The sequence below is a fragment of the Solanum tuberosum genome, unplaced genomic scaffold (genome assembly GCF_000226075.1).
Source record: "Solanum tuberosum cultivar DM 1-3 516 R44 unplaced genomic scaffold, SolTub_3.0 scf00354, whole genome shotgun sequence".
Classification (NCBI taxonomy): Eukaryota; Viridiplantae; Streptophyta; class Magnoliopsida; order Solanales; family Solanaceae; genus Solanum; species Solanum tuberosum.
In genome coordinates, this window is record NW_006239278.1 from 249,075 (window position 1) to 272,970 (window position 23,896).

At 35.0% G+C, this 23,896-nt stretch overlaps 3 protein-coding genes across 4 annotated transcripts; 1 reads left to right on the top strand and 2 right to left on the bottom strand.

Moving 5' to 3' along the window:
* Positions 1–327: 327 nt before the first annotated feature.
* On the bottom strand, positions 328–5,618 carry LOC102600096 (hippocampus abundant transcript-like protein 1). The gene is made up of 14 exons (XM_006361392.2): positions 5,297–5,618; positions 4,008–4,119; positions 3,335–3,447; positions 3,124–3,246; positions 2,859–3,031; positions 2,657–2,732; positions 2,391–2,477; positions 2,099–2,179; positions 1,982–2,014; positions 1,508–1,561; positions 1,359–1,400; positions 959–1,037; positions 800–870; positions 328–707 (listed from the first exon to the last, which is right to left on the bottom strand). Exons 1-14 carry the CDS (start codon positions 5,474–5,476, stop codon positions 606–608), a joined length of 1,326 nt encoding a protein of 441 aa, XP_006361454.1. The 5' UTR covers positions 5,477–5,618; the 3' UTR covers positions 328–605.
* A 3,060-nt stretch (positions 5,619–8,678) lies between these two features.
* Positions 8,679–14,697, bottom strand: LOC102600428 (nifU-like protein 4, mitochondrial). The gene is made up of 3 exons (XM_006361393.2): positions 14,320–14,697; positions 13,431–13,592; positions 8,679–9,512 (listed from the first exon to the last, which is right to left on the bottom strand). The coding sequence occupies exons 1-3, from the start codon at positions 14,531–14,533 to the stop codon at positions 9,052–9,054; spliced, it is 837 nt and encodes a 278-aa protein (XP_006361455.1). The 5' UTR covers positions 14,534–14,697; the 3' UTR covers positions 8,679–9,051.
* Positions 14,698–16,002: 1,305 nt separating this feature from the next.
* On the top strand, positions 16,003–22,461 carry LOC102600752 (R3H domain-containing protein 2-like). 2 transcript variants are annotated; one of them, XM_006361395.2, is made up of 5 exons: positions 16,003–16,536; positions 19,254–19,965; positions 20,768–21,137; positions 21,701–22,077; positions 22,176–22,461. In XM_006361395.2, the coding sequence occupies exons 1-4, from the start codon at positions 16,251–16,253 to the stop codon at positions 21,746–21,748; spliced, it is 1,416 nt and encodes a 471-aa protein (XP_006361457.1). In that variant the 5' UTR covers positions 16,003–16,250; the 3' UTR covers positions 21,749–22,077; positions 22,176–22,461. The 2 variants fall into 2 exon arrangements, with proteins under 2 accessions (XP_006361457.1, XP_006361456.1); XM_006361394.2 differs by lacking the exon at positions 21,701–22,077.
* Positions 22,462–23,896: the final 1,435 nt, after the last annotated feature.

A 23,896-nucleotide genomic window follows, 5' to 3' on the forward strand; every position in this document is an offset into this window, starting at 1 on the left:
AATATTTAATAGCATGAAATTGATGCTTTTTATTAAAGAAAAGAACTTCTGAAAGTCACGTGGAGTGTGGACTGTTGTTTCTTCTTGGTTAAGTCATTGATTTAATAAACTAAAATATATTATTTTTATTACTTATAATTAAATAAAAAAACACTATTCAAATAAATAACGTGTATATATTAAATATCATAAATTGTTACATGGTTTGATAAATGCTTAGCATGTGTTCACACAAACTAAAAAATAAAATCAGATAGTTTAACGTAGACAAATCGTGACGTACACTTAACCCGCATCGCGCATGACCTTCTCATCCTTAGAATGGTAAAAAGGCAAGATGTTGAATTCACTAATATAATGTGCATAACCCCAGTTTCATAGATACAAAAATACAAAAGTACAAACCAACATCTTTCATTTAGACCAAAAAAATAAAGTGATACATTGAAGAGCTACAAATTTTAATACAAGATGAATACACCTTTTCTAATCTAATTAGATCATACTTAGCTTAATAAGATTTACAACTCTATCGTACGTAGATCGTAGACCGGACTTATTGGCGTTGTATAAAGGGGCAGCCTTGGGTACCAATGTCTCAAGTATCATGTCAAAAGTGGTGCTTCAATGTTCTCTGCATTTTCATCGAAGGTCCTCTCTCGTGGTGCCTCAACTTTTAGCGTGCTAGCATAACACAGTGAAACCACCTGACGGAATTTGTGCAAGTTAAAGCTTTAACATCAACAGGTATGACAGGTGAAAAAGTCGCGGAAAGAAAGAAAGAAAAAAAACAGCTTACCATGCATAAAGAAGCACAGAGTATACTGAATCCTTTGCAGTTGAAAGGTGCATCGCGGGATAAAAACCATGCTGGATGAACGTTATGTCAGTGATTAAACACGATTTCATTAAGATGCATCTAGAGTTCTTTGTGTTAAGTGAATAGAAGATGACTTACAGGTCAATGGACTCATTACAATTGGAGATAACAAACTCGCGACTGATTGAATACCAGCAACAAATCCCTGTGCTTTGCCCTGTAATAGGAATGAGAAGACAGCACGTAATTATAAAGTAAAGTAGGTGAAAATGAGATTCTTTTAGCATATCATCTTAAGCTTACTAACTAGCTACAACTACAAGTAAGGCAGATCTCGGAAAAAAAACACGGATTTGAGTTAGTCTATGATTTGATGGGACGCGAACAAGTTTCCTAAATTAGCATCTTCTTGCCCCTTGGTGTCAAAGCTGAGGCGGGTCATTTAATAGCTTTGCTTTTCAAGGACTTTGGCATGTATTGGGCAGAGATACATGAAGAATACTATGCTAAAAGACTAAAATCGCATGAGTTCACTAACCTGATCTGCTGAAAGTGCTGCTTTAGATATTACAGCATAAGTCTGTCAAGAAAGTAAAAGGATACGGGATTATCAAGAAGAAAATCCACAAGTATTAAGCTCTTCTACATAATGTGAAATCATGAACGAAGTTCGCAGAAATTACTCACAGAAGGTTTAACAAGGATGTAGATGACCCCAAAAGAAGCACTTAAATATGGCACCTGTGTTAGCAAAGACAGTCAAAAACGATACTTGATGTTTTGGTATCAATACGACGAAAAAAGGTTATTGAAGCAGTTAAAATTTTGAGGGAAGGGAAGGAGGAGATGGAAATGAGTATGAACTGATATGTATTCTTTTAGAGCAGAAGTAAAATGTTAAAACAGCTTTTGTTATATGCAATTAGTTACTCACACGAAAGAGTTTGGTCTATTAGTGCATTTGAAATGCGACTTTCATTCATATCCTTACGTGTCATTTTCTTCTTCTCTTATCAAAATCAATTTGCTAAATCGTAGAAACTCTACTAAAGAGAAGAGTATATGCATAGATATGACCCTCACGGAACAATTAAGCATTCATTATCATCATTCTCTCATTTTTAAGAGTCGGCATTCTATTTTAAATAATTAGTAACGTACCCAAGGTGCCCATGCTAATCCATAGAGCATTGCCTGCAAAACAAAATGCGGTATGAGGTTATTTTTCCTTCAGAATAAGTGTCTGCTTCAGTACAAAAATGAATCAAGGGAACTTACATAGGCAATTGATGAAAGCAAGGCCATACAAAGTATCACTTTCTCCCCAAAAAGAGGATTGATGAGAGGAAGCACCACAATCTGGAAAAATTTAAGTACAACGAAACAGAAAAATTACACCACTATTTAGAATATATATTCATATCTGTACAGATGTACCGGTCCCCCCAGCCCAAACGTGCCCAGAACACGCACTACATATATACATATATAGTAGTCTATTATAGAAACATAGCCGGAATGGCTTCAATATCGCTGTCCAACGAACTCAAGGCTCAAAAATTCTGCATACCTGTGAGACTATGGAACCGACTCCCACCATCATCAAAATTTCTGAGAACTGATTCTTGTTGAAGCCAAAGGCTGATTTCAAATAGTACTGTATAATTAAGAATAACATGTATAAGTCTCCAATCAATGTAGACAAAGTCGGAATTCACACTGTAATTCCATGAAAAGGTAACAAGAACTCATCATTGTACTAATATTTTGGTGATTCTGAAGGACGGAACAAATATGGGAGGAACGTTGTTTGATTCAAAGGAGCAGGTGACATACCAGTAAAACGCCGCTGATCCCGGACATTCCCAACTCGTAGAAGAAAGATACAAGAGAAATGCACTTCAGTGTTGGGCTGAGGAGAACAATAAAATGTCGTTTAGAAAATACACGCAAGTTATTCTGAATCTATCTTTATGTGCACCAAATCAACATGTGGTAGTAGAATCCGAAATGTAATGGACGACACGTGCAAAATTACCTGCTAGTGACAAGATTTGCAGCATATCGCATTGAGTTATATCGTTCCTTGACAATCTTCAAGGTATTGCTCTTTAGTGTCGAACTTTGGCTCACCTCTGTTTTTGGTGCTACAGTCTCTTCTAGAAACACTTGCATATAAACAGGAACAAAGATCAAGAGACCTATTGAAACCTGAAGGAGGAAAGTTCATTAGGATGGACACGATAAGTAACAATAATAGAAACATGGTTCCCAAAATTGGTCTAGCTATAACACCAACGTGCCTGGAAAATGTAGCCCACGGGAAGAAAACGTGCGAGGACATTTCCGAGAACATGGGATGCAGAAAAAAGGCCTGTAATCCAACTAAAAACTGCAGCTCTACTACTCACGTCAACAACATCTGCCTGAAAACCAAAAGAGAATCTGCAGTTAGATTCTTGATAAATAACGCAGGCTTAATGTTGTCAGCAAATTACCAAATGGAACTCCTACCGCATAAGCAACAGAGATACAGAAAATGCTCCCTTGACTTATGATATAGGAAATCGTCCGCAAGATATAATAAGCATAGACCATTTCCCTTGACTTATTGATGGTGAGTAAACCTGGGAGGTTAGAAAAGAAAGACAGAGAGAATGAGCATTAATAAGCATGATAACCAATTAGCCATACATAGAACAACAACAACAAACCCAGTGTAATCCCACAAGTGTAGTCTGGGGAGGGTAGAGTGTAGGTAGACCTTACCCCTACCTCTGAGAAGGTAGATAGGCTATTTTTGAAAGACCCTCGGCATAACAAAACAGTGAAATAGAGGTCCATACATAGAACAAATCCATATAAATGCACTTTAAAGCCAAGACAAAATGTTAATGTCAGACGTGCCCCAATAAGCATAATCACCTAATTCAGGAAAAATATAGTAAATTTTTAGAACATGGGATAGTTCAGTTCTCTTGAAGTTTAAGTACATTAGCAATTAGCTCTGTTAGTTTAGAAACATATTTTCCTTTGTCAAATTTACCACTCCACTCAATCCCGTAGAGAAACAATTAGAATGAAAGAGAATACAGAAAAAGTTCATGCCACACCATCAAGTGGGAAGCACACTTCAGAAGATATAGAAATTACCAAAATATTTACTGATGATTCTAGCATTACGTACCGAAAGGAATAATTGTTGTAGATACAGTGAGAATAAGAAGCGGTTTACGCCCATACTCATCTGCAAGCTGACCTAGGATAGGAAGGACTATCATCTTGAATATTCCAACGACCTGCGTAGGAAAAATTCCTTAATGTTATAGAACAGCAAAAAGCCATAGGATGGGTGTTGCGCTTTCTGTAAAAGGATTCTGTACACTGCTGGTTACACACAACAAATCAAATTGAAGTTACCCCACTCCCACTTCACCATCCTAAACAGACATGGGATAGCCTTGACGAGAAAATGCTAAAGGCAGCATGGGTAAATCTATTTAAACACTAATCAAGAATCACATTAATGTTCTTCTACTTAAACACTGACAAAAAAAAAAGATGTAACTGAATAGTTCAATGCTGAACAAAATCATTACCACCATCCCAACAAGATACATTATAGTTTCATACAACTAATGTTAGTATCTACTTCAACGAAAAGTCCACTAAGGAAACAAGTGCCTTTCCTTTACATAACAAGCTCCTTACTCAGTCCAGGGGCAAGATTTCCTTTTTTTTCCAAATGTTCAATCAGTGTCCTATTTCCATATACAAATAACGGAATCAAGCACCCAAACAGAACGAAACAATTAAACTAGGTGACCATCTCATCTAAAAGCTTCAGTTGTTAAAGGAGAATACACCTTAAATACTTAATTATATGAGTATGTTACAACACGCGCCTCATGATCTGATTCTATTTCATGGGCCAAACACATGTAAATTTTCTTCCTTTTTTTTTCTTGTGGAAATGAGATTTCAACCAGGACCTGTCTCCTGCTATATATACTGCTACCATATTAAATTCTATGACCAAATTATCTAAAAGTTTAAGGAAAGAACACCTTAATTATCAAATTATATTATGTCTCAACACGCGCCGCATGGGATTGATTCTTTTTCATGGTTCAAACACATGGAAATATGTTTTTTTGTGTGTGACCATCTTAGCTTAATCCACTAAGCTCAACAATATCAAGATTCCTCAAAGAAAAGAATATGCAGACAGTAAAGGGTCATTTGGTATGCGGGATGTGATAAGCAAGGATATTCGTGAAATTATTTTATCCCGCCTTCTATACGAACAATAATCCCATCATATCAGTATAAAAGGAATAAAATAATCTCAGAATTAGCTAATACCTCAAACAAAACATGAAATAAAACTAATTCCAAATTTTATATTGAGATTATTATCCTTATCCCACGAAACAAAACAACCCCTAAAAGGTAAAAGAGGATAAGATTACATACTGTTTGTTGAACACCATTGATGTAAATAGCTTCAGAACAAGTGGTTTTGCCTGGACAAAGAGCACCAGTAGTAACATCAACAAGCACAGAAACAGTCATCTCTTCAGCAATCCAATGAACACATAATGGCAACAACAAATGCAATAAAGGCTTCAACTTTTTCATACCCTCAAACCCCATCTCTTTTTTTTTTTCCCTCCTCCCTTAATCTCAACACTTCAAGAAACAACACATTAAATAAAAATTAGGAATAACTAATTTCTGTTATAAAAAGACAAGAACTTTATGACTTTTTTTATTGATTTAGACCAAAGGGAATCTAAAGATTTGATTTTTATTAATGTAAATAAGATGACATATCAACACTAGTCATCATACTCACAAATATCATCAAGATTTGCTTTTTATTGCTTTAAAGAGTTGTACATTGTGCTTTTGAGAGTAGTACTTTTTGAAAGATAAAAACTCACCTACCCCCAACAAGGGAGGGTGGGGGTGGGGTGCGTGGTGGGGGTTAGGGAGGTGGTTTGCACGTGTGAACACTAGTGAATCGTGTGTTCTACTGAGGTTTTGTGTCCAATGTGGCTATTTTTTAAATAAATTATTAGGCTAAAAAGTGTGTTGGATCATGAATGTAAGAAAGTGACAAAAGTTGGAAAGTGATTGCTGCGTGTTTGATTGATTGTGGCATGCACTAGCCTTCTTGTTGTATCCCTTTAATTTTTTTATTTTATTTTTTGAAATTTTAAATGTGTGTGTGTGTGTTTTTTTAAAAATAAATTTACATGTGCTTAGTATGATAAACAATGATTTTATAAAAAAAATTAGTATTTGGTCAGCATGGGTGATCCCATTGCTAATGTTAATTTGTCTAATATTATTATATTGATAAATAATTTTATATAAATAATAATAATAAATAAAACGAATATATGAATAGGAAGAAAAATATTTTCTTGGAAAATGATTTTTAAGAAGATAAGTGAATTTTTTATCTTATTTTTGTGTGTTTGGTAGTTAGACAACTATATTATTTAAAAAGATTTGTACTCCCTCTGTGCTAATTTATGTGACACTTTTTGGATTTCGAAATTTAAATAAGTCTATTTTTTACCGTAAATTTTGCATATATCTTTTAATTATTTTGAATTTTTTATCATTGTGATTAATAGTACTTTTTACGTAGTTTACGAATATATAAATTTCATTTCAAAAAATTTGAAAATTTCATGCGTAAATTTCTAGTCAAACTTAAATTGTTTGGCTCTCAAAAAATAAAAAGTATCACAAAAATTAGAGTATCATCTATAGATAAATATTACTCCCTCCGTCCACTATTGTTTGCCAGGTATACTAAAAATAGTTGTCCAAAATTAATTGTCAATTTAAACAATCAAGGATTAATTAGTCACTTTTTTCCAATTTTGCCCTTAATAATTACATAACTACTTTCAAAAAGTACTGATCATTTTAAAGTTACTATACTACTTTAATGTGAAAAAGTTGTTTTTACATTTTTCAAAAAGTACAAATCATTTTAAAGTTACAAGAAAACTTTTAAGAAATGCCCTTAGTTAGCTTAAGTTACTCTATAAATTATGTTACAGTTTTTGAAGAGTCATTATATTAAGTACTACTCCATAAACATGGAACACCAATAACTCAAGTTAAAATTTCAGCAGATATTAAATTTTATAACAAATGCCATGTATTCTTTTATAATGTTAATTTTTGGTGGGAAATTTTAAGTTTACATATTCTAAAATTTGAAAAGTTGAAAAAATTCATTCACGTAAGAAAGCGGTAAAAAATTTCATTGAAGTAGTGTAGAAAATTTTAGTTCAATTGAAAAGTTATTTGGGTAGACTGTTGGTATTCTTTATAATATCTAGGTAGACTTTTAGTATTCTTTAGTCCACTTTTGATTGCTTTAGTCTTTATGCATTTAATACTCCTAACAAACAACAGTATTAAATGTAAAATTGCACGGTAAAAATACATTTAAGACTAGGTATTCTTTAGTTCAATAGGCTATTAATGAAGACCAATTTTCATAATGATTGATAGTAGGATTATATTAGTCAAATTGCACCTTATATTAAATTTTTCTTAAGGATTGTGCCAGACCTTATCCTGACAAACAATAGTGGACAGAGGGAGTATTTAGAGAGATAAGGCGTGTAGGTTAGTAGGGATGAGGTGGGGATAAAGAAGATGTGGGTATGTATGATAGAGACGACACAATCAATATAGCATGCCACATGTGAAAAAAAAATAATTTAAAATTCATTGGAGAATTAAATGGTTAAAATTTTCATTCATAAAAGAAGAAATGATTCCTTTTCTCTTTTTTGAAAAGAGAAAAATGGCATGGTAAACTTTTTTTTGTGAGAGAGCATCGTCTGAAAAGTGAATTTAAATAATTGAGCCATAATTCTATTCTATGTGCTTTTTTTTTAATTGGATGAGTTATATTTTATTTTACTTGATTCTTATATTAAAAATAAAAAAAATACTTATCTAAGATAACAAATTAAAATAAACTTATTGTCAATTTCAATATTACTCTTATTAATAAATAAAATATTATTTTCAAAATATAATTAATAACTTAATTAATAAAATAAACTCCTAACAAAAAAGCTTTTAAGAGAATAATCAAATTGACATGGACCAAATAAAATAAGAGAAAGTATCCTTTGAGCTCAGAATTTTACAGTCTATTTGTAAATAAAGTCACCTAGTAATTAAAGTTGGTGTAATTACATAGTATAGAAATACTTCTTTGTAAGTCATTATGTAATTACACGAACTATGATAATTATCAATATATGAGAAATCAAACTTTAAAATATCAAAAATCATATAAATTAATTTAATAATATCATATTATTCATATCATACATATCCACTCCCACTTACCTTTCCACAACATTTAATGGTTAGATAAGTCCAATTGGTTGACGGTTTGACAAGTATTCTTTAATTTAATATTCTTGATGACAAATTGTTCATGAATAGAAAGATGGGAACACTAATTAAATAGGCATCTATTTCAGATTGTGACTACTTAAATATCAGCACATCACTAAATTATCTTATGCCCATCCATGAAAAGTAGGAATATAATCTTACTTCTTGAAACGAACTACTTTAACTGGCAATTGAATCCATGAGTTCAATCAAATCGGATAGCTTGTAGGCGTAATCTATCTCTCTGCTTGGACAGAAGATGCAAACGCAAAAAAGCTCAAGTGATTTTCCATTGACTACTGTGAGAAGATAATTGCATAACCACATTTTTGCACTAAAAAATTATTTACATTGCTTTAAACAAAAAGAACATCTCATTTGCAGAAGCATTAGATCTGCACACAAAACATGAAAATGATAGAATTGCATATAACAGATGGACAAATGGTTAGAAACTTCGAAAAAACTTGTGCATATATATGCACTTCAGCATTTTTATAGACTCATTAAGGAACATGCTGCAATCAGCTGTCCTGTCTTCTGTGGAGTTTAAACCTGAAATCCAGCTTAAACATATAGCTGAAACTATTTATTTGAATGTCATCAAAACAACTACCCAACTACGATTCTCGAATCTCGAAGCATATAAATTTGATAGATACAAGAAACTAGTGCACTCGACTTCACTCGCTCTTTCCATGGAGGAGCATGAACAAGTCCTGCCTCCACTGATTGTGATCTTTCTGTCAGCAAATCAACTGAAGGAAGCTATAACAGTATTACTACTCGTGTGCTGCCCCGGTTAATGCAGGTTGTTCGTCTTCATCCAGTTCCTGTTCCACACTTTTAACCTCGGGTACATAATGCATGAGCATATTCTCGATACCAGATTTAAGGGTAACTGATGAGCTAGGACAACCACTACATGCTCCTTGCATTTTCAATTTGACTACTCCTGTATCTGGATCAAATCCTCGGTATACAATGTCCCCACCATCATCTTGTACAGCTGGGCGAATACGAGTCTCTAAAAGTTCCTTGATCATTGCAACTATTTCTGAATCATCCTCATGGATAGCTGTATCCATGGAGGCTGCAGTACTGGAGTCAAGAAACACTGGGTTACCAGAAGAAAAGAAATCCATAATTGCTGCAAATATTTCAGGTTTGAGGAAATCCCAGGAAGCTTCTTCACTTTTTGTTACAGTAATAAAATCTGATCCAAAAAATACACGTGTAATCCCTGCATGAAGGAAACAGGATTCAACTCTTAGGGGCATAAATGAAAAAGCAAAGAACAATAACAATACTTCCCGTCTAATTTATTTGACACAATCTCCTTCTAGGCATCCCAGATGTTTCACATAATTCTACATAAATCAATTGGTATGTTTCATGATTCAAATATATCAAAATTATGCATCTAAGCAGTTACGTGATATTTTTTCTCAATTACCACTTATCTTAATGAACTTACCTACATTATATACAAGTCAGACTTGTGTTATAAAATTCCATATTCATTCAGACTATGCAGGCATAATATCTAAACTTAAAATCACATGAAATTCATGTGGATTTAGCAAAAATTCATAAAAAAAATTAGAATGATAACAGTACTAGAAAAAAGCATAATATAATGGAAGCAAATATCTATATCATGATACCAACTAGTTAAGTCTGGCATTGACAGAAGTCCTTTTAGTTTATCTAGAGATAAGTGTGTTAGAGAACTCCAATTTATTGAGTATTGGAATGGAATATGTCCAAATGCAGCAAAGTGGACATCGAAGCTCATATAGCCAACCCCAACAGAATCTAAGTTTCTAATTCTTTTCCACCTTCCGCCCTTGAGGATTAGTAAATATCTGTTTCAGATCTCCAGGCATCACAGGTGAATTGGATGCAAGTTTAGGAACATGGTCCACATCTTTCATCTGCCAAGCAGACCTGTACTAAACAGATGACTGGCTAGCTCTGTTACTTCCTCACATACACAGCATCATTTGCATACCATGATGCCTTTTTTCTGCAAATTTTTTCTACGTAGGACGTTGCAGTCCAGCCAAAACATTCTACTTTTTGGGCAGAGCTTTTGTTTTCCTAATTATCGTCCCAAGATAAAACTATTTTCAGTCATTTCTTAACAGCACCGTGTCACAAGAATTCATTACATCTTTGTTTTCAGTCCAATACATACAAAATCTTGCATTTCCTGAATATCTGCATTCCCTATTACTATTATGTATTCACATCCTCAATCTCCCAACCATTGAAAATCCTTCTGAATAGTCCACTCTCAGTAAAACAATCTGCTAGAGTGCAACTCTTGTTTACATCCTATTGTATAAATTTGGCAAAATGCCCCTAAATGAACTTCTCCAACTATTTGTTTATGCAGAACTTCATTTTACACCTTTAATCATATAATGATTTGAACATCGTCGCATACTATTCACTGGTTTTGTGCACCATTAATTTCCACTTTATTCCTCTTCATCGACCTCTGATGTTATTTGAGTAACAAACTCTTGTTAAACTCTTTCCAGAACAATTGGTCCACCAAGAGGGTTACATCAACTCAGTACATGGCACTGGTCTTTGGGAAAACATCTCTAGGTACAGAGATGAGTTCTTCCAAAACGTATCCTTCAAGGTTGGAAATGGATCACATGTGAAGTTCTGGAAGGATAAAAGGCTGGGGACATGGTACTTAGAGACTTATATCCAGCACCTGCCTCAATTGCATGCAATCCTGAATCCACGATTGCTGATAATAGAGAGGGGAACATCTGGAGGATTACTTTCAGAAGGAACCTACAAGATTGGGAGGGTGAAGATTTTTTGAACTTGTTAGGTTTGCTTGAGGGCCACAACATAACAGAATCACAGCCAGACAGAATCTCATGAGGAAGTTCTATGCAAAGGCATATACACAGCTACAAGCATCTATGCTCTCAAAATGAGATTATTGAAAACTGGCCTTGCAAACTTATTTGGAGGAATAAACTTCCCACTAAGGTGATCTGTTTTACCTGGACAGCTTTAAATGGTGCCTGTTTGACCCAAGATAACTTAGCAGAAGGAGTTTTCAGTTGATTAATAGAAGCTACATGTGGCAGAGGAACCTGGAGTCCATTGACAAATCTACTCATATACTGTCCAGTTGCAGCAGAACTTTGGAACTTCTTCTTCTTCTCTATTTTTGGACTGAGTTGGATGCAGCCTCAGTCAATTAAAGATGCCTATGAAAGCTGGAGACTTTGCAGAGTTGATAAAGCCATCAAAAAGATCTAGAGGATGATACCAGCTACTATATTTTGGTGTTTATGGAATGAAAGGAACCGCATATGTTTGGATGGAATTTCAACTCCAACACATTTTGAAGACTAACTGTTTAGTCAACCTCTACCGCTAGATGACCCTTACCCCGGTAAATTGCCCAATTATTTTTTTGAGTTTTGTTAGCTCCTTAAACATAATTACATATGTACTGGAGTTGGCACTACTTTTGCTTTGTATCTATTCTTCATCTTCTTGATGCTTTTCAATGATATCTTTCTGACTTAGTAAAAAAAAACTTGTTATGCTACTTTACAACAGACCTCCATCTATATTTTTTTGGGATAACTGTGGTGTTCGGGTTAGCATACGCGCAACCTCCCTAATTGGTTAATTCCATGAAATGCATGCTACCTCCCACCAGCATATATACCGAATAACTCTGGTCATCAAGGCTTGGACAAATGCAAAGAAATCACCAAGTGTTTTGTCCCCGTTGAGATTTGAACTTGAGACCTCATGGTTCTCTACTCACCCTTCATTGGCCACTAGATCAAACTCTTGTGTCAGCTCCATTTATTTTATTATCTTCATTGACACAACCTCATTCCCACAAGGAATATCTTAATTAGTTGCTTCTAAACCTTTGGGCGAAAGAAAAAATGACATGCAGCAAGTAGGGATCCCATCTAGTACACTAATGGCTGTCAACCTTCCTCCAAGGATGAATACTATTTTTTCTTTACTGGTGAAGAAGGAAAATTATATTTCCTCCAAGGAACTTAACTTTTTTTCACATTTCTCAATCACTCCTTCCCAAATGTAGTATAGTTTTGCTTTGCCCCCAAAGTAACTCCAAGTAAACTAAAGGAAATTGTCTACTTCCATCCCAGTATCATCATAGCCAGCTTATGAAACCTCTGGTCAGCATTTACTATGAAACAATCGCTCTTTGCTAAGTTGATATGTGACCAAGCTGTCCTTAAAGATTAATAGGATCGCCTTCAGATTCAGAAACTATGAGTCATCTAGATACAAAAACTAAACTCATTCGGAATTTCCTTCTTTTTTAACAATGGCTTCCGGCCAGCTTCCCCGCACCTCGACTACTCCATTGGGTAATTGTACCTGTTACCTGCTAGTCCTCCCACTAGCAAGAGTATTGGGTAACTATGTCCACCATGCTTTACGCAAATGCGAAGAAATCACCTAGTGCTTTTCTTTTTCATGGTTGCAATAACCAATAAGCTACACTCAGTTTTGCACAATCTATGATGAAGACGTCAAAACAAAGAGCGAAGGAGAAGCCGATTTGTGATTGCAGAAAAGCAAGTTGGCAATGAAAAATGAAGTAAAAGGGCCTTCTAGGCTCTAGCAAAATAAAGTAATAACACAAGGCACAAAGTGCAACCCCAACATATTGTTACCGTCTCAAAAAAAAAAAAAATGCAATCCCAACATTCGAAAAAGTGCTAGTTCTCAAAATTGCTCCTTATTTTGGCAATACATTTGTTCCTATATTTATTTCTAGACAGTTGTATTGCACATACAAAAAATATTATGTTTTGGTACTGCCTTGATTAAAGTTGAATCCACAGCCAGTCAGCTAGATGATAAAATAGCAACAATTTTTCTAATAGCCTAAATGCTGCTATGTAGTATGTTAGTGAGTTAAATTCAGGTAACTGCACTAAATTAGGCATCTTTTCTTCCGCATTTCTTCCATTAAAGTCTGAAGAGGGTTAATATTATAAACACAATCTGTGCAGTCTAATGAGAAGTAATATTATAAACACATCCCCACACATTAGTAATCCGTAAAATGAACATAGATGTTAAACGTCTAAGTCTTCACCATCTAAGTTTCGAGAACACATACCATCTATTCCAAAGAGGGCCTTCGCCAGAGGTGAATTCATGGCAGAACGAGCATTTGGAAAGTCTGCACTCCCAGCTTCCACAACTGGCTTCCCAGGATAGAACATTAGGGATAAAGGATTCGGAGTTGATTGAGTTTGGATAAACATGGTCCTCTTCTGGCCTGTTCACAGAAAGTACATGATCAGGATACAGACATTCACAAAATCTAATAGTTAGCACACTCATTTATCACATGAGACAATTACTAGATCAACTGTGTAAACTATAAAATCTTAATCTTTTTGTAAAGGCAGAAAATGATGCGAGAAAAAAAACAATACAAATTTTCTTGATCCTTTTTCTAGTTGCTTCTATATGGAAATTGCACAAACAAGTTCCATTTTCATTTCTAAACGCCGACTAAGTTCAGCTCCCATGGAATCTCATCAATTATCAACAGAATTCAAATTCCTTATTATTGTATGCTCAATTCCCAATATTCATTGAAAACTTCTCATGTAGCCCTGCTAATTCTTTTTCTAGTACTAAGGCCACATATATGTACTCATTAGTAGGGAAAAAAAGCCTTCACCTTCAAAACAAACAATCATTCAAAACTGGTGTCATCCAGGCTTCTAGTTCAAGCTCATCAATCGTCCAGAAAAAAAAAATCTTAAATTTATGAAAACACTCTTCAGAAAGAGTCCAACTTTACATTTTCCCCTCCTTCCTTACCCCAAACATTTTCCACTAAAAATCTCATAAACCCAAAAATATCCAGAAAACACCAATTGTACTCGTGCGTAGTAGCAAAATTTCACATCAAATACACATTCATGCTCTCTAGTGACTATCCTGAAATTAAAATTTTTTAAAAAAAGAGGAACTAGCTGAATAAAAAAACTTACCTCCGAAATAACTCCATGAGGAAGGTCGTGAAGAAGGAAACTTTGAAGGCTTTAAAGAAGTGAAATCAGAGAACGCATGCGGCGTATTGGAAGATAAAGCGTAAAGATATCGACGAGATGTGGAAAGTGAACCATTTTCTACATAGGGTTTAGTTAACAATCTACAGCTGCGGAGATTCGTTCGCGTTATCAATCTCCCTAATAATCCCTTCATTACCACAGTTTCTCGTACAAGCTTCTGGAAAAATCTAGATTCTTCGAGCTTCAATTACAGATTTTCATGGCGGTATTTTGCCTTTTGATGGAATTTCAGACTGAAACGTCAGATGGGAGAGAAAATGACAAATATGATCCCTCAAATATGAAGTTAGGTTCGAAATAGTACCTTAGGTTACCAGTATGTGAAAAAGAAACACCAAATAGCAAACAAAGTAGACATATTGCTCTATGTGGCGTTGTACATGATGGTTTTGTGTCTTATATGGTGTTCTGTCTGTGTGTATTATGTTACGTAAAATATATATGTCTATTTATTCGTATACATTCAAAGTTGGAGAATATAAATGTCAGCTAAAATAAAAAAAATAGCTTATAGTCAAAAAGTTATAAAGAGGAATAATTGTAAAAGTCAAGAAGTACCTACCATTGATTTTTGATGAAGAATGAGCTAACTCTTGCTAATAACGTATTATAAAATTAAAGTAAAATAAGACTAAAAATACTATAAGAAGATACCAATAAAATAGAGAGACAAGAGATGAAAATTTTCTTATTTTTCTAATAAGTATTTTCAAATGTACACAATATGAATTTTCATAGGCATAAAAAAATTTAGTAATAAACATGATATTAATTATAAAAATTATGAAGGAAGAAAAGAATATGCCTCAAAATTGGCAGCAAAAATTATAGTCTTGTCAAATTTTTGATCAGATTTCAATATAAATATTAGATGTCAAATTAAAAATTCAAAGATGAAAAGAAATTTAATTCAACCTCCCAAATTATTATTTTTCATTTTGGGAGCAAAAATAATAGCCTTACTTGTCAGAATTAATTCATAAAAAATATGCCACCTGTCTAATTGTGTCCGTCCTTTAATCACTTGTCACTGCCACATCCACATTAGTTTTATTTTTTATGTTTAGACTATAGAGTCCGATTCTATCCACAAATATTACATTTCCCCAAAAATCAGCATATTTTAATTGGTTCGTACTATTTTAATTTGATATGAAATTTTAAAAGTTAAATATTTTTCAATACTTATTATAATTTTTAAATTGAAAATAAATAATATCAAAATATATATATTGATTTTATGTTTTTTTTTAAATATATGAGGTAAACATAAAAAATTATCAAAAGAAAGATATCCTTTTAAAACGAATTAAAAAAAAAGATATTGATTTCAAATGGAACTAATAAAAACATAATAAGGGATTAATTATGAGTAAATTTGTTTTATTATTTTTTATCGAAATTAGTTATTTACGCATTAATTATAATTTTGTCATAGCTTGTATATGTATTAACTATGTGGATTCTTATTATTTTCGATCTATTTAACAAACGTTTTGATATAAATTTTAAGAAAATTAAAACTCGTTACATATGAATAATTTATTTCTTATCCGATTATTGGTGCCATTACTATGCATGCCCTCGAAGCAAAGCAAAACTATAATATTGTCAAACCCCTCTTTCTCTATCCCGTCTCTCACATTCTCTCGAAACCCTAGAACCGTTTTGTTCTCTTTTTCTCCTCTTTTAGATTCTCTCAATCTCTATGAAAATTTTCGAAATCTTCGAATCTAGCTTCTCTGTAATCTTGATTTACAGCTGGATTTGATGATTCCTTCCATGTCTAAATCCTAGTTTTTTTTTTGAATTTTTTTGATTTATTTTTGTTGGGCTGAAAAATTGAACCCATGGAGGGCTCTGTGTCTGTTGCTGATGATCTCGGAGCCCCACCGGAGTCATGGGAGGTGGCTGACTTGGATGCTAGCATGAGACGGCTTATACTTTCTTCGAAGAAGGACCAGTCTGATTCTTCATCTTCTTCTGTGAATAATAATCAGTCTGAGTTGCCTGATTCCTCGGCTTTGGCTGGTGCTGGTTCAGCTGCTGTTTCAGGGAGTGTGTCGGAGGATGTTGTTAACACCGTGGATCAGTTTCTCCGTGAGGCTTTACAAAACCCTCGAGAGCGTCTTTCCGGTTAGTATTCCGCTTTTTGTTATAAAAGTTCTGATTTTTATGCTAATTTGCATCAGTGTTAGGATTTGTTAGTTGATTTTTGTTTTGTTCTGGTATGTATAATTCTTACTGTGCTTATATAGTCACAGTCACATTGCTGTTAGTTGTGTTAATCAGTTAGTTACAGCTGAATTGTAAACTATTTGGTGTTGGCTGCATGAATCCCAAATGAATGCAGTGTTAGTATAAAGCCTTAATGTGAGAACAAGACAAGTATTGTGGTTCAGTTTGGCTGATCACACATTTGGTAAAAAACTGAAAGGCCAACTGTGGTTTAAATGGTAAATTCTTTTATAATCAGTGTGCAGTAGTCTTTGCTAGTTTGCTTTGTGAATTGCAAAGTATCATGTTTGGTCGGATGAGATCCATTACATGATGTCTCTTTTGGATGACTAGGATTTCAGATTGGATGTTATGTCAGATTGCTGAAATGTAAAAACAATCTATGTTATTATTGATCTCTTTTGACTACATACCGAAGATAATAACTGTAGAGGAGAAAGAATACGGTTCAAACAGATTGAATGCTTAGAGGATAAGGTATGTGTCATTGCTTACCACCATGTCATTTTATTAGTGGGATATAATGAAGGAGTAATCTATCAAATCCTTCCACCAAAGTTGGAGCCTTGGGAAGTGCTTTTTATATGTCATGTTACTTGTATTTAAAAGATGATTGAAGCTAAGGAATTATAAGTATATATGCCAGTGAGCTTGGCAGGTAGACTCTACTAATATCCTTGCTAAAAGGCGAAGAAGGTAACTGGGAAGCTAGTTCCTGACGTTCGGTCAGCTTTCATCAAAGGCAAGCAACTCTAAAATGCAATCATAGTAGAATGTAGAATAGTGCCAGGATGCCAAAATAAGGCTGTATTGTTGCCTAAGCTTGATATTGAAGAAGTATCTGGTCAAGCTAAGTGGATGTTCCTAACCATCTATTGAAAGACTTGGGATTTGAATAAAAAGGGATCAACTAGATTTATTTGTGCATCTCTACAAACGGAATGTCAGTTTGAAATATGGCACACCAACAAGATGCTTTCCAACAAAAAGGGCCTCTGCCAAGGTGATCCCTTGCAGAATGTTGAAGAACGTCAGGTTGATTAACTGATTTAAGAACTTCTCTGTGGGGGACAAGAAATCACAAACATTTCATATTCTATCTCAAATGACACACTGGCTATGTGTGATACTATAAACACTACTACCATCTATCGTAACAGATAAATAATAATAATAGGAGGAGAATAACCTATTGGAAACAATCTCTCTATCCACCAAGGTAGGGATAAGGTTAGCATACATCCTACCCTCCCTAGAAGAGCATCCTGAGCTGCTCAGCTTTGCTAGGGATACTAGGGCCACAATTGCAGACTTTAGATCTAATCAAGGATGTCATATAACCTTCAGAAGGAACTGTGATAATTGGGTTTTGGGATGAATGACTACTGCTGCTGCTGCTTTTTTTTTGGGATAAGTCTACTACTGCAGTTGTTAAGAGTTAGCTCCTGAACTAACACAAAAGTGCAGACTCTATAGTCTGGAAAGGACAGAGAAAGGGGTAATTCACAATGAAATCCTGCTACAAATGGCTGCCATCTCACAGTGTTTCTCCACCTTGCTATCCCCAGAAAAGAAATGGGAAATTTCAAGCTTTATTTAAGGTTGCTGATTACTTGTTCAAGGCCTATTTAATCCTAAACAACTTGCAGAAAGGACTCTCTATTTGCAGCAGATGCCCTTTATGTGAAGAAGAATCTGGGGATGTCAATTCTCTTTTTGCGTTCTGCTTTCAGCCGGAAGGTTGGAATCTGTATTTGACTATTTTTGAGCTTGAATGGACAATTCCAAAAACTTACCATTAAGTTGTTATAATGCTGGATCAGAATGCTTTAGAAAGAAGCAAAACCATTCCTGCTTGTAGCTGGTGGGTTGTCTGTAGGGAATGGAATTCTGGAATCAAATATTTTGAGGGCAATCAAAGTGTGTAGGTAAAAGAAATACACACACAATTTTTGCTCACCCTTTGGTGTTGAGAGCTTCTTCTAGACTTCTATAATTCCTGGGGGAACTGAGTTTTTACATCAACAGCCGTGTGCAAGCCCACTCTTTCTGCTGATGCACATCTTTGAAGTCTTTGCTGAGTTATCAAAAAAAGGAAGAAACGGGCAAGTTTTTGCAGGATTTTTTTTCCATTTTGGCCGAGAAGTATAAGATGAATCTTTTCCACCTTGCTAAAAAAAGAAGGATATGAAGAAACCTTGAACCTTTTCAATCGGAAAACACTACGTTCTCTATTATATATTCTCAGATATGTAGTATTTACTCTTCAGCTGTTATGCTGAGGTAGGCTTCTGGTCATTGAATACAAGTTGTATGATGACTTATAAAAATATTCACGATATAATGCTTCACTTACCTTTAGGTGCTGCCTTTTCTGTTCTTAGATCTGGCTGTGCATTATTTTTTAACAATGTTGTTTCATCCAATGTGTTAAGTTGAGATAGCTAGATTCTCCTTAAATATTGCTCTGTATGCATTTTATTCCCTTTTCCTTCTCTTTTTGTCTCTATCTTTTTGTGGGTGGGTGGTGTAGGCTGTGGTGGTGGGTCAGTCTTAGTTAGCCTGATAGATTATTTTTATCATGTGCATTGTGACTTATCATTGCTTTTTCTCAGTTCTGAGGATGGAGCAAGATGTTGAAAAGTTCATCAGGGATCCTGGTCGACAACAGATGGAATTCCAACAGCTGCCTACCTCCTATTTGCGACTGGCTGCTCACCGCGTGGCACAGCACTATTCACTACAATCAATGGTTCTGTTGGACAATAGTTTACCGGATGGCTCGGGTTCCAGAATTATTGTGCGCAAGACTTCTGAATGTCGGATGCCTTTGATTCGCTTGGCTGACATTCCGGTGAATTTGCCTCAAGGAGATACTGGTGTGGTTAAGGTTGCGATAAAGCAGAGGCCACAGAAAGGTTCACAGTTAGCAAGTGGTTTGAATTCAAATTCATCAAAGGGAAATTCTGCTAAAAGTGTTGAGGAAAGGAAGGAGGAATATAATAGGGCTCGAGCACGTATATTTAACTCTAATAGTTTAAGTGGGAGCTCCAATGTAAAACCTGAAACTGAATCAAGGTCACAAGATACTTACCAGTATGGTCCTATAGGCATACCACAGTTGGAAGAAAAAGCCAGTCCAGCTGGCGGCTCTGATTTGAATACTGGGCGGGGTCTGATTGATTCTTCAACAAGTAGCAGTAGGTCGGCTAGAAGTAGGACAGAAAAGGAGCCAGTTGGTAGGTCTAAATCTTATAATAAAGTTGCTATCTTTCGTGATCGGGAAATTGACCGGAAGGACCCTGATTATGACAGGAATTATGACAGGTCTTTCTTAGTCCTCTGCTATTTTTATGAATATACTGTAAAGTAACCCTTCCCCTCAATTTGTGTTTTGTGTATGTGTTGGTGATTCTGTCAAGTGGTATCCCTTTTAACATGGTACTGCTCTCTTCTTTATGGTAATAAAATCACCCTCTACTCTGTATACAAATGTTCTAATTGATTATTTCTACAAAAGCTTCATTCCTATTGAGATTTACCGACCAATCTGGATAAACGAGTGGGGATCTGTTATTCTCTCTTTTTATTACATGTCCGACTTCTGATACTTACCACCTATGTACCTTTGCTTTTTGTGTAGGTTCCTTTTTTTTTGGGATTGGTTTGAATATAACCAGAGGTTTGGGTTATAGTATGCTTATTGATGTTAAGGTGGTTTGGAGCCACTAGTCAGTTTCCTTTATTTTTTTAATTTATTTTTTAAATGGTAATGTTAGTCAGTTTCCTTAATTGTCCTTGTTCCTTTTCTTGCTTCTTCCCTCTCTACTGCATACTACTGCATTGGTTGTTTAAACTATTTTGTTGATGTCCTATTGATATTTGATGCTACTTCAATTGTGTATATGAGAATGTGTTTTGTCATTTCCCTCAAAAGCTTTTAGTACGAATTGTGAGGTTCGTGTTTACGGTTTACATAATTATGTGCAAATATAATACATCCATCTTATGTTGTGTCCCCCTCAATTTCATCTCTTCGTGCTCGTGGGTATTTTCAATACAATGTTCATGTCGTTTTTCTTGAAACTTAGTCTGAGAGTCTAATCGGACGGTTGCCTTTAATTTGTAGGTACATGCAAAGGTTTGATCCTGGGTTTGGATTTGCTGGTGGCCCATATACAATTCAACCCATGTATGCTCCTGCAATTAACTATAATACTGAGTTTCCCCAGCTTGGATCTGCTCTTCGGTCTCCCATTTCCGCTGAAAACCAACCTCGTCCACTTCCTCAACATTTACCTGGGCCTTGGGCAACATCGACGACTCCAGGTATTGGCTATGGTCCAGCAGAGAGCATGATGCCTCCCCCTTTTAGTCACAATCATGTTAGTGCACGCTCAAACTCAGCTATATATTTACATTCAACCCAGTATCCTTGTCAGCGTCCTGGAATGACTTTTATCCATCCTCATGAGCAGGTTCACCAACCCTTCTCACAGGTATGGCAAACGGACTAAACTTCACTCTTCAATAATTTGGGCTTGTTATTTAATGAAACCCCCGGAGACCTAGACAGATTTAAGAGGGAGTTTGTACAAACTCATATTTCATGTGTGAAAACCCGTTCATAACTACTGTTTGACCTAACATGTTAACATTACCTAAACTTCACACATTGAGAGATGATAATAGTTTAAGCTTCTGAAGCATAGTTTAGTTAGGGGGAAATATTTCTAGTAAAGAGCATGCTGGGATCCTTCATATTTAGGTGCTTGGTTACTAGATAAGGGTTTAGCAATGCAGATGCGCAAAGAGAATCCAATGACAGCTACACTTGCCTTCTGATAGGAAGTTTGTTGAAGCTATGGAATCTTGTTATGCATAGTTATCTTATGTTGGGTATGTGTGAGGAATTTTAGCTTGTAGAGGAGGGAGAGTCCCTTTTCTTCCACATGAGATTTTATAATTATCCATCAGTAGTTGTGCTTGACATCCTGGTTTACTGTTTCCACTTTATGGTTTGCTTCATCATTTGATTGCTCCGTCTGTTCATGGTTTCCAGTCTCATCCGCTGCAACCTGATGGTTTTGGATTAGCCCGGCCCCGGTGAGGGGCACGGGCCATGCCTGCATCCTGCCACATACATTCAGCATCTTGAGGGGGATGCTGAGCGGCAAAATGTTGCAATTGGTAGGGTGCAGGCATGAACAACTGAGACCTGGTGGAGTGGATTGTTCAGTTTGCAGTATTTTCCACATCCATCCACCAGTCTCAGTTTCACAGAGCCTCCTGCATTGCTCTGAGGATGCTCATATGCCTTGGCAGTTCCATTGCATGGATGAGCACTCAAAGCTATGATGATTATGACGGCGATGATGACGACAAATTAAATCAGCAAGAGTTCAGAGCCGGCAATCTAAGAAGTTTGATCTGTTTTAGGTTTTTATTCTCATTTTCCATTATTTTTTGCCTTCTTTAAGCTCCCTGTTTCTACGTATGAAGTATTGTAACAAAGTACTGCTTGATTTATTTCACAGCCTCATCAAAGCTCCAAGCAGAAAGGGAACTCAGATAGAGATTTCGAGTAAATGTGTTAACAGGACATGCAGCCTTTGGTAGTTTTGGTGCCAGACTGACAGTGATAACAGAGAGCTCTGTTCTCCTATGGCAAAGCAATCTCCAGGAGAGACTCTGCACATTATGTATTTAAACAAAAAGTGTTTCCCCTTTCCTTTTTGTTCAGACAATATTCAACTGCTTTGGTCTTTCACCGACATATTTGTAGCTGAAGCGTTTTGTTCAAAACTCTTTCATTTCTCGTTACCAAAATGACCCTAACTGGTAATTATCCCAGTGTTGCCCTATGGTTTACAAATCCTAGGTTCTCGACGGAGAAACAGGATGCATTTTGACAAGTGTGATTACCATCAGGGTCAATTTGACACTTGGTGGTCACATTTGGTCCAGTGAGCAGGGCATAACACTCATGGTGTTGCGCCGAATTGGGTAACCTTGTATCTCTTCTATGTTCAGTGTCGAGAAAATTAGACTGAAAAACACGAGTAGAAGTGGATGAAAACTTCAAAATGGTATTCATGCACAAACTGGTGCTTCCCAATAAAGGCAATTCCGTATTAAGAGGACTTGAATTCGAGACCTTTGGTTAACTCTACTACCACAACCTTTGTTGCTTAGCAACACATTATTACCAAGGCTATCCTAAACCTCAAAATATTTGCCTTTTTTTTTCTTCGTTTTGTTGTCCCTTGTTACGCATGGGGGAAGTACTTATTCTATTCTTTGTTCTTTATATCTTTTCTTAATTAAAAATAATATTTGAAAATTGAAATATTATTTGGACATAAATACAAATTGAAACTATTTCGAATTTTTGTGAGTGTTTTGGAATGTAAATTGTGAAAATCATTTTTTGAAGTTTTAGGAATTCAGAAAAATTATAATAATTCTGTCTAAATAATTTTCCAAAAGAATTTTTTCTTAAAAAAGTAAAAATTATCCATGATCAAATAGATAGTAAATTCCCTTTGGAACAATAACCGCTCGATTGTATATATATTTTTTCCCAAATGAAATCTTTACAAACTTTTTCTGAATTGCTTCAAATATGAATGTTCTTATTCTTTTAAGGAAGTATTTTAGTTAAGTAGTCAGTTATCTATATTCTTGTTTAGGTTGGAGTTGGCTTATTATAAGGGTTAAAAAAAAAAAGATTGTCAGTTTGCTAATAAGAATTGACAATTAAATTCAATTTACAAGACTCAATAACATAAGAAAATCATGGAGTGTGTAAGTGTTGATTACATATTTGTTACACTATCAAGGTAAGTTATCTACAATAACATATAACTATTTATGTCAAGGTAATAATAATCTATTATAGCTATCTTTATTCTTCAATATAACATTTGTTTTTGCATTAATCAAATCATTCAAAGAATTGAAGGAGAACATTTATAAATAAATCATTTTAAAATATAAATTTGTAATTTTAAAGATGAGACAAAATACATATAACAACAAGTAAAACAATTTGATAATATATGACGGGCGCTAAAAAAATCTACATTATTAATGTATGTAACATAAATCCATTTCGTAAATTTAAAGGTCATTGTTTCATAGATTAATCAAGACTTAAATCATATGATTATGTGAACAAAATTGAGGCTCCTCTCATGATTATTGAGATCTCATGTTATAGCCTTAGGTGTCTCCCATGCTCAACTCTAAGCATTCT

Coding starts and splice junctions, on each gene's coding strand:
- LOC102600096 (XM_006361392.2), bottom strand. CDS start 5,476: ATGGGGTTTGAGGGTATGAAAAAGTTGAAGCCTTTATTGCATTTGTTG. Junction 3,032..3,123: donor CCGTGGGCTACATTTTCCAG/GCACGTTGGTGT, acceptor TTCCTCCTTCAG/GTTTCAATAGGTCTCTTGAT. Junction 1,401..1,507: donor ACATCCTTGTTAAACCTTCT/GTGAGTAATTTC, acceptor CTTTCTTGACAG/ACTTATGCTGTAATATCTAA.
- LOC102600428 (XM_006361393.2), bottom strand. CDS start 14,533: ATGAAGGGATTATTAGGGAGATTGATAACGCGAACGAATCTCCGCAGC. Junction 13,593..14,319: donor CTCATGGAGTTATTTCGGAG/GTAAGTTTTTTT, acceptor TTCTGTGAACAG/GCCAGAAGAGGACCATGTTT. Junction 9,513..13,430: donor GGCCCTCTTTGGAATAGATG/GTATGTGTTCTC, acceptor TCCTTCATGCAG/GGATTACACGTGTATTTTTT.
- LOC102600752 (XM_006361394.2), top strand. CDS start 16,251: ATGGAGGGCTCTGTGTCTGTTGCTGATGATCTCGGAGCCCCACCGGAG. Junction 16,537..19,253: donor CCCTCGAGAGCGTCTTTCCG/GTTAGTATTCCG, acceptor GCTTTTTCTCAG/TTCTGAGGATGGAGCAAGAT. Junction 21,138..22,175: donor TTCACCAACCCTTCTCACAG/GTATGGCAAACG, acceptor TTTATTTCACAG/CCTCATCAAAGCTCCAAGCA.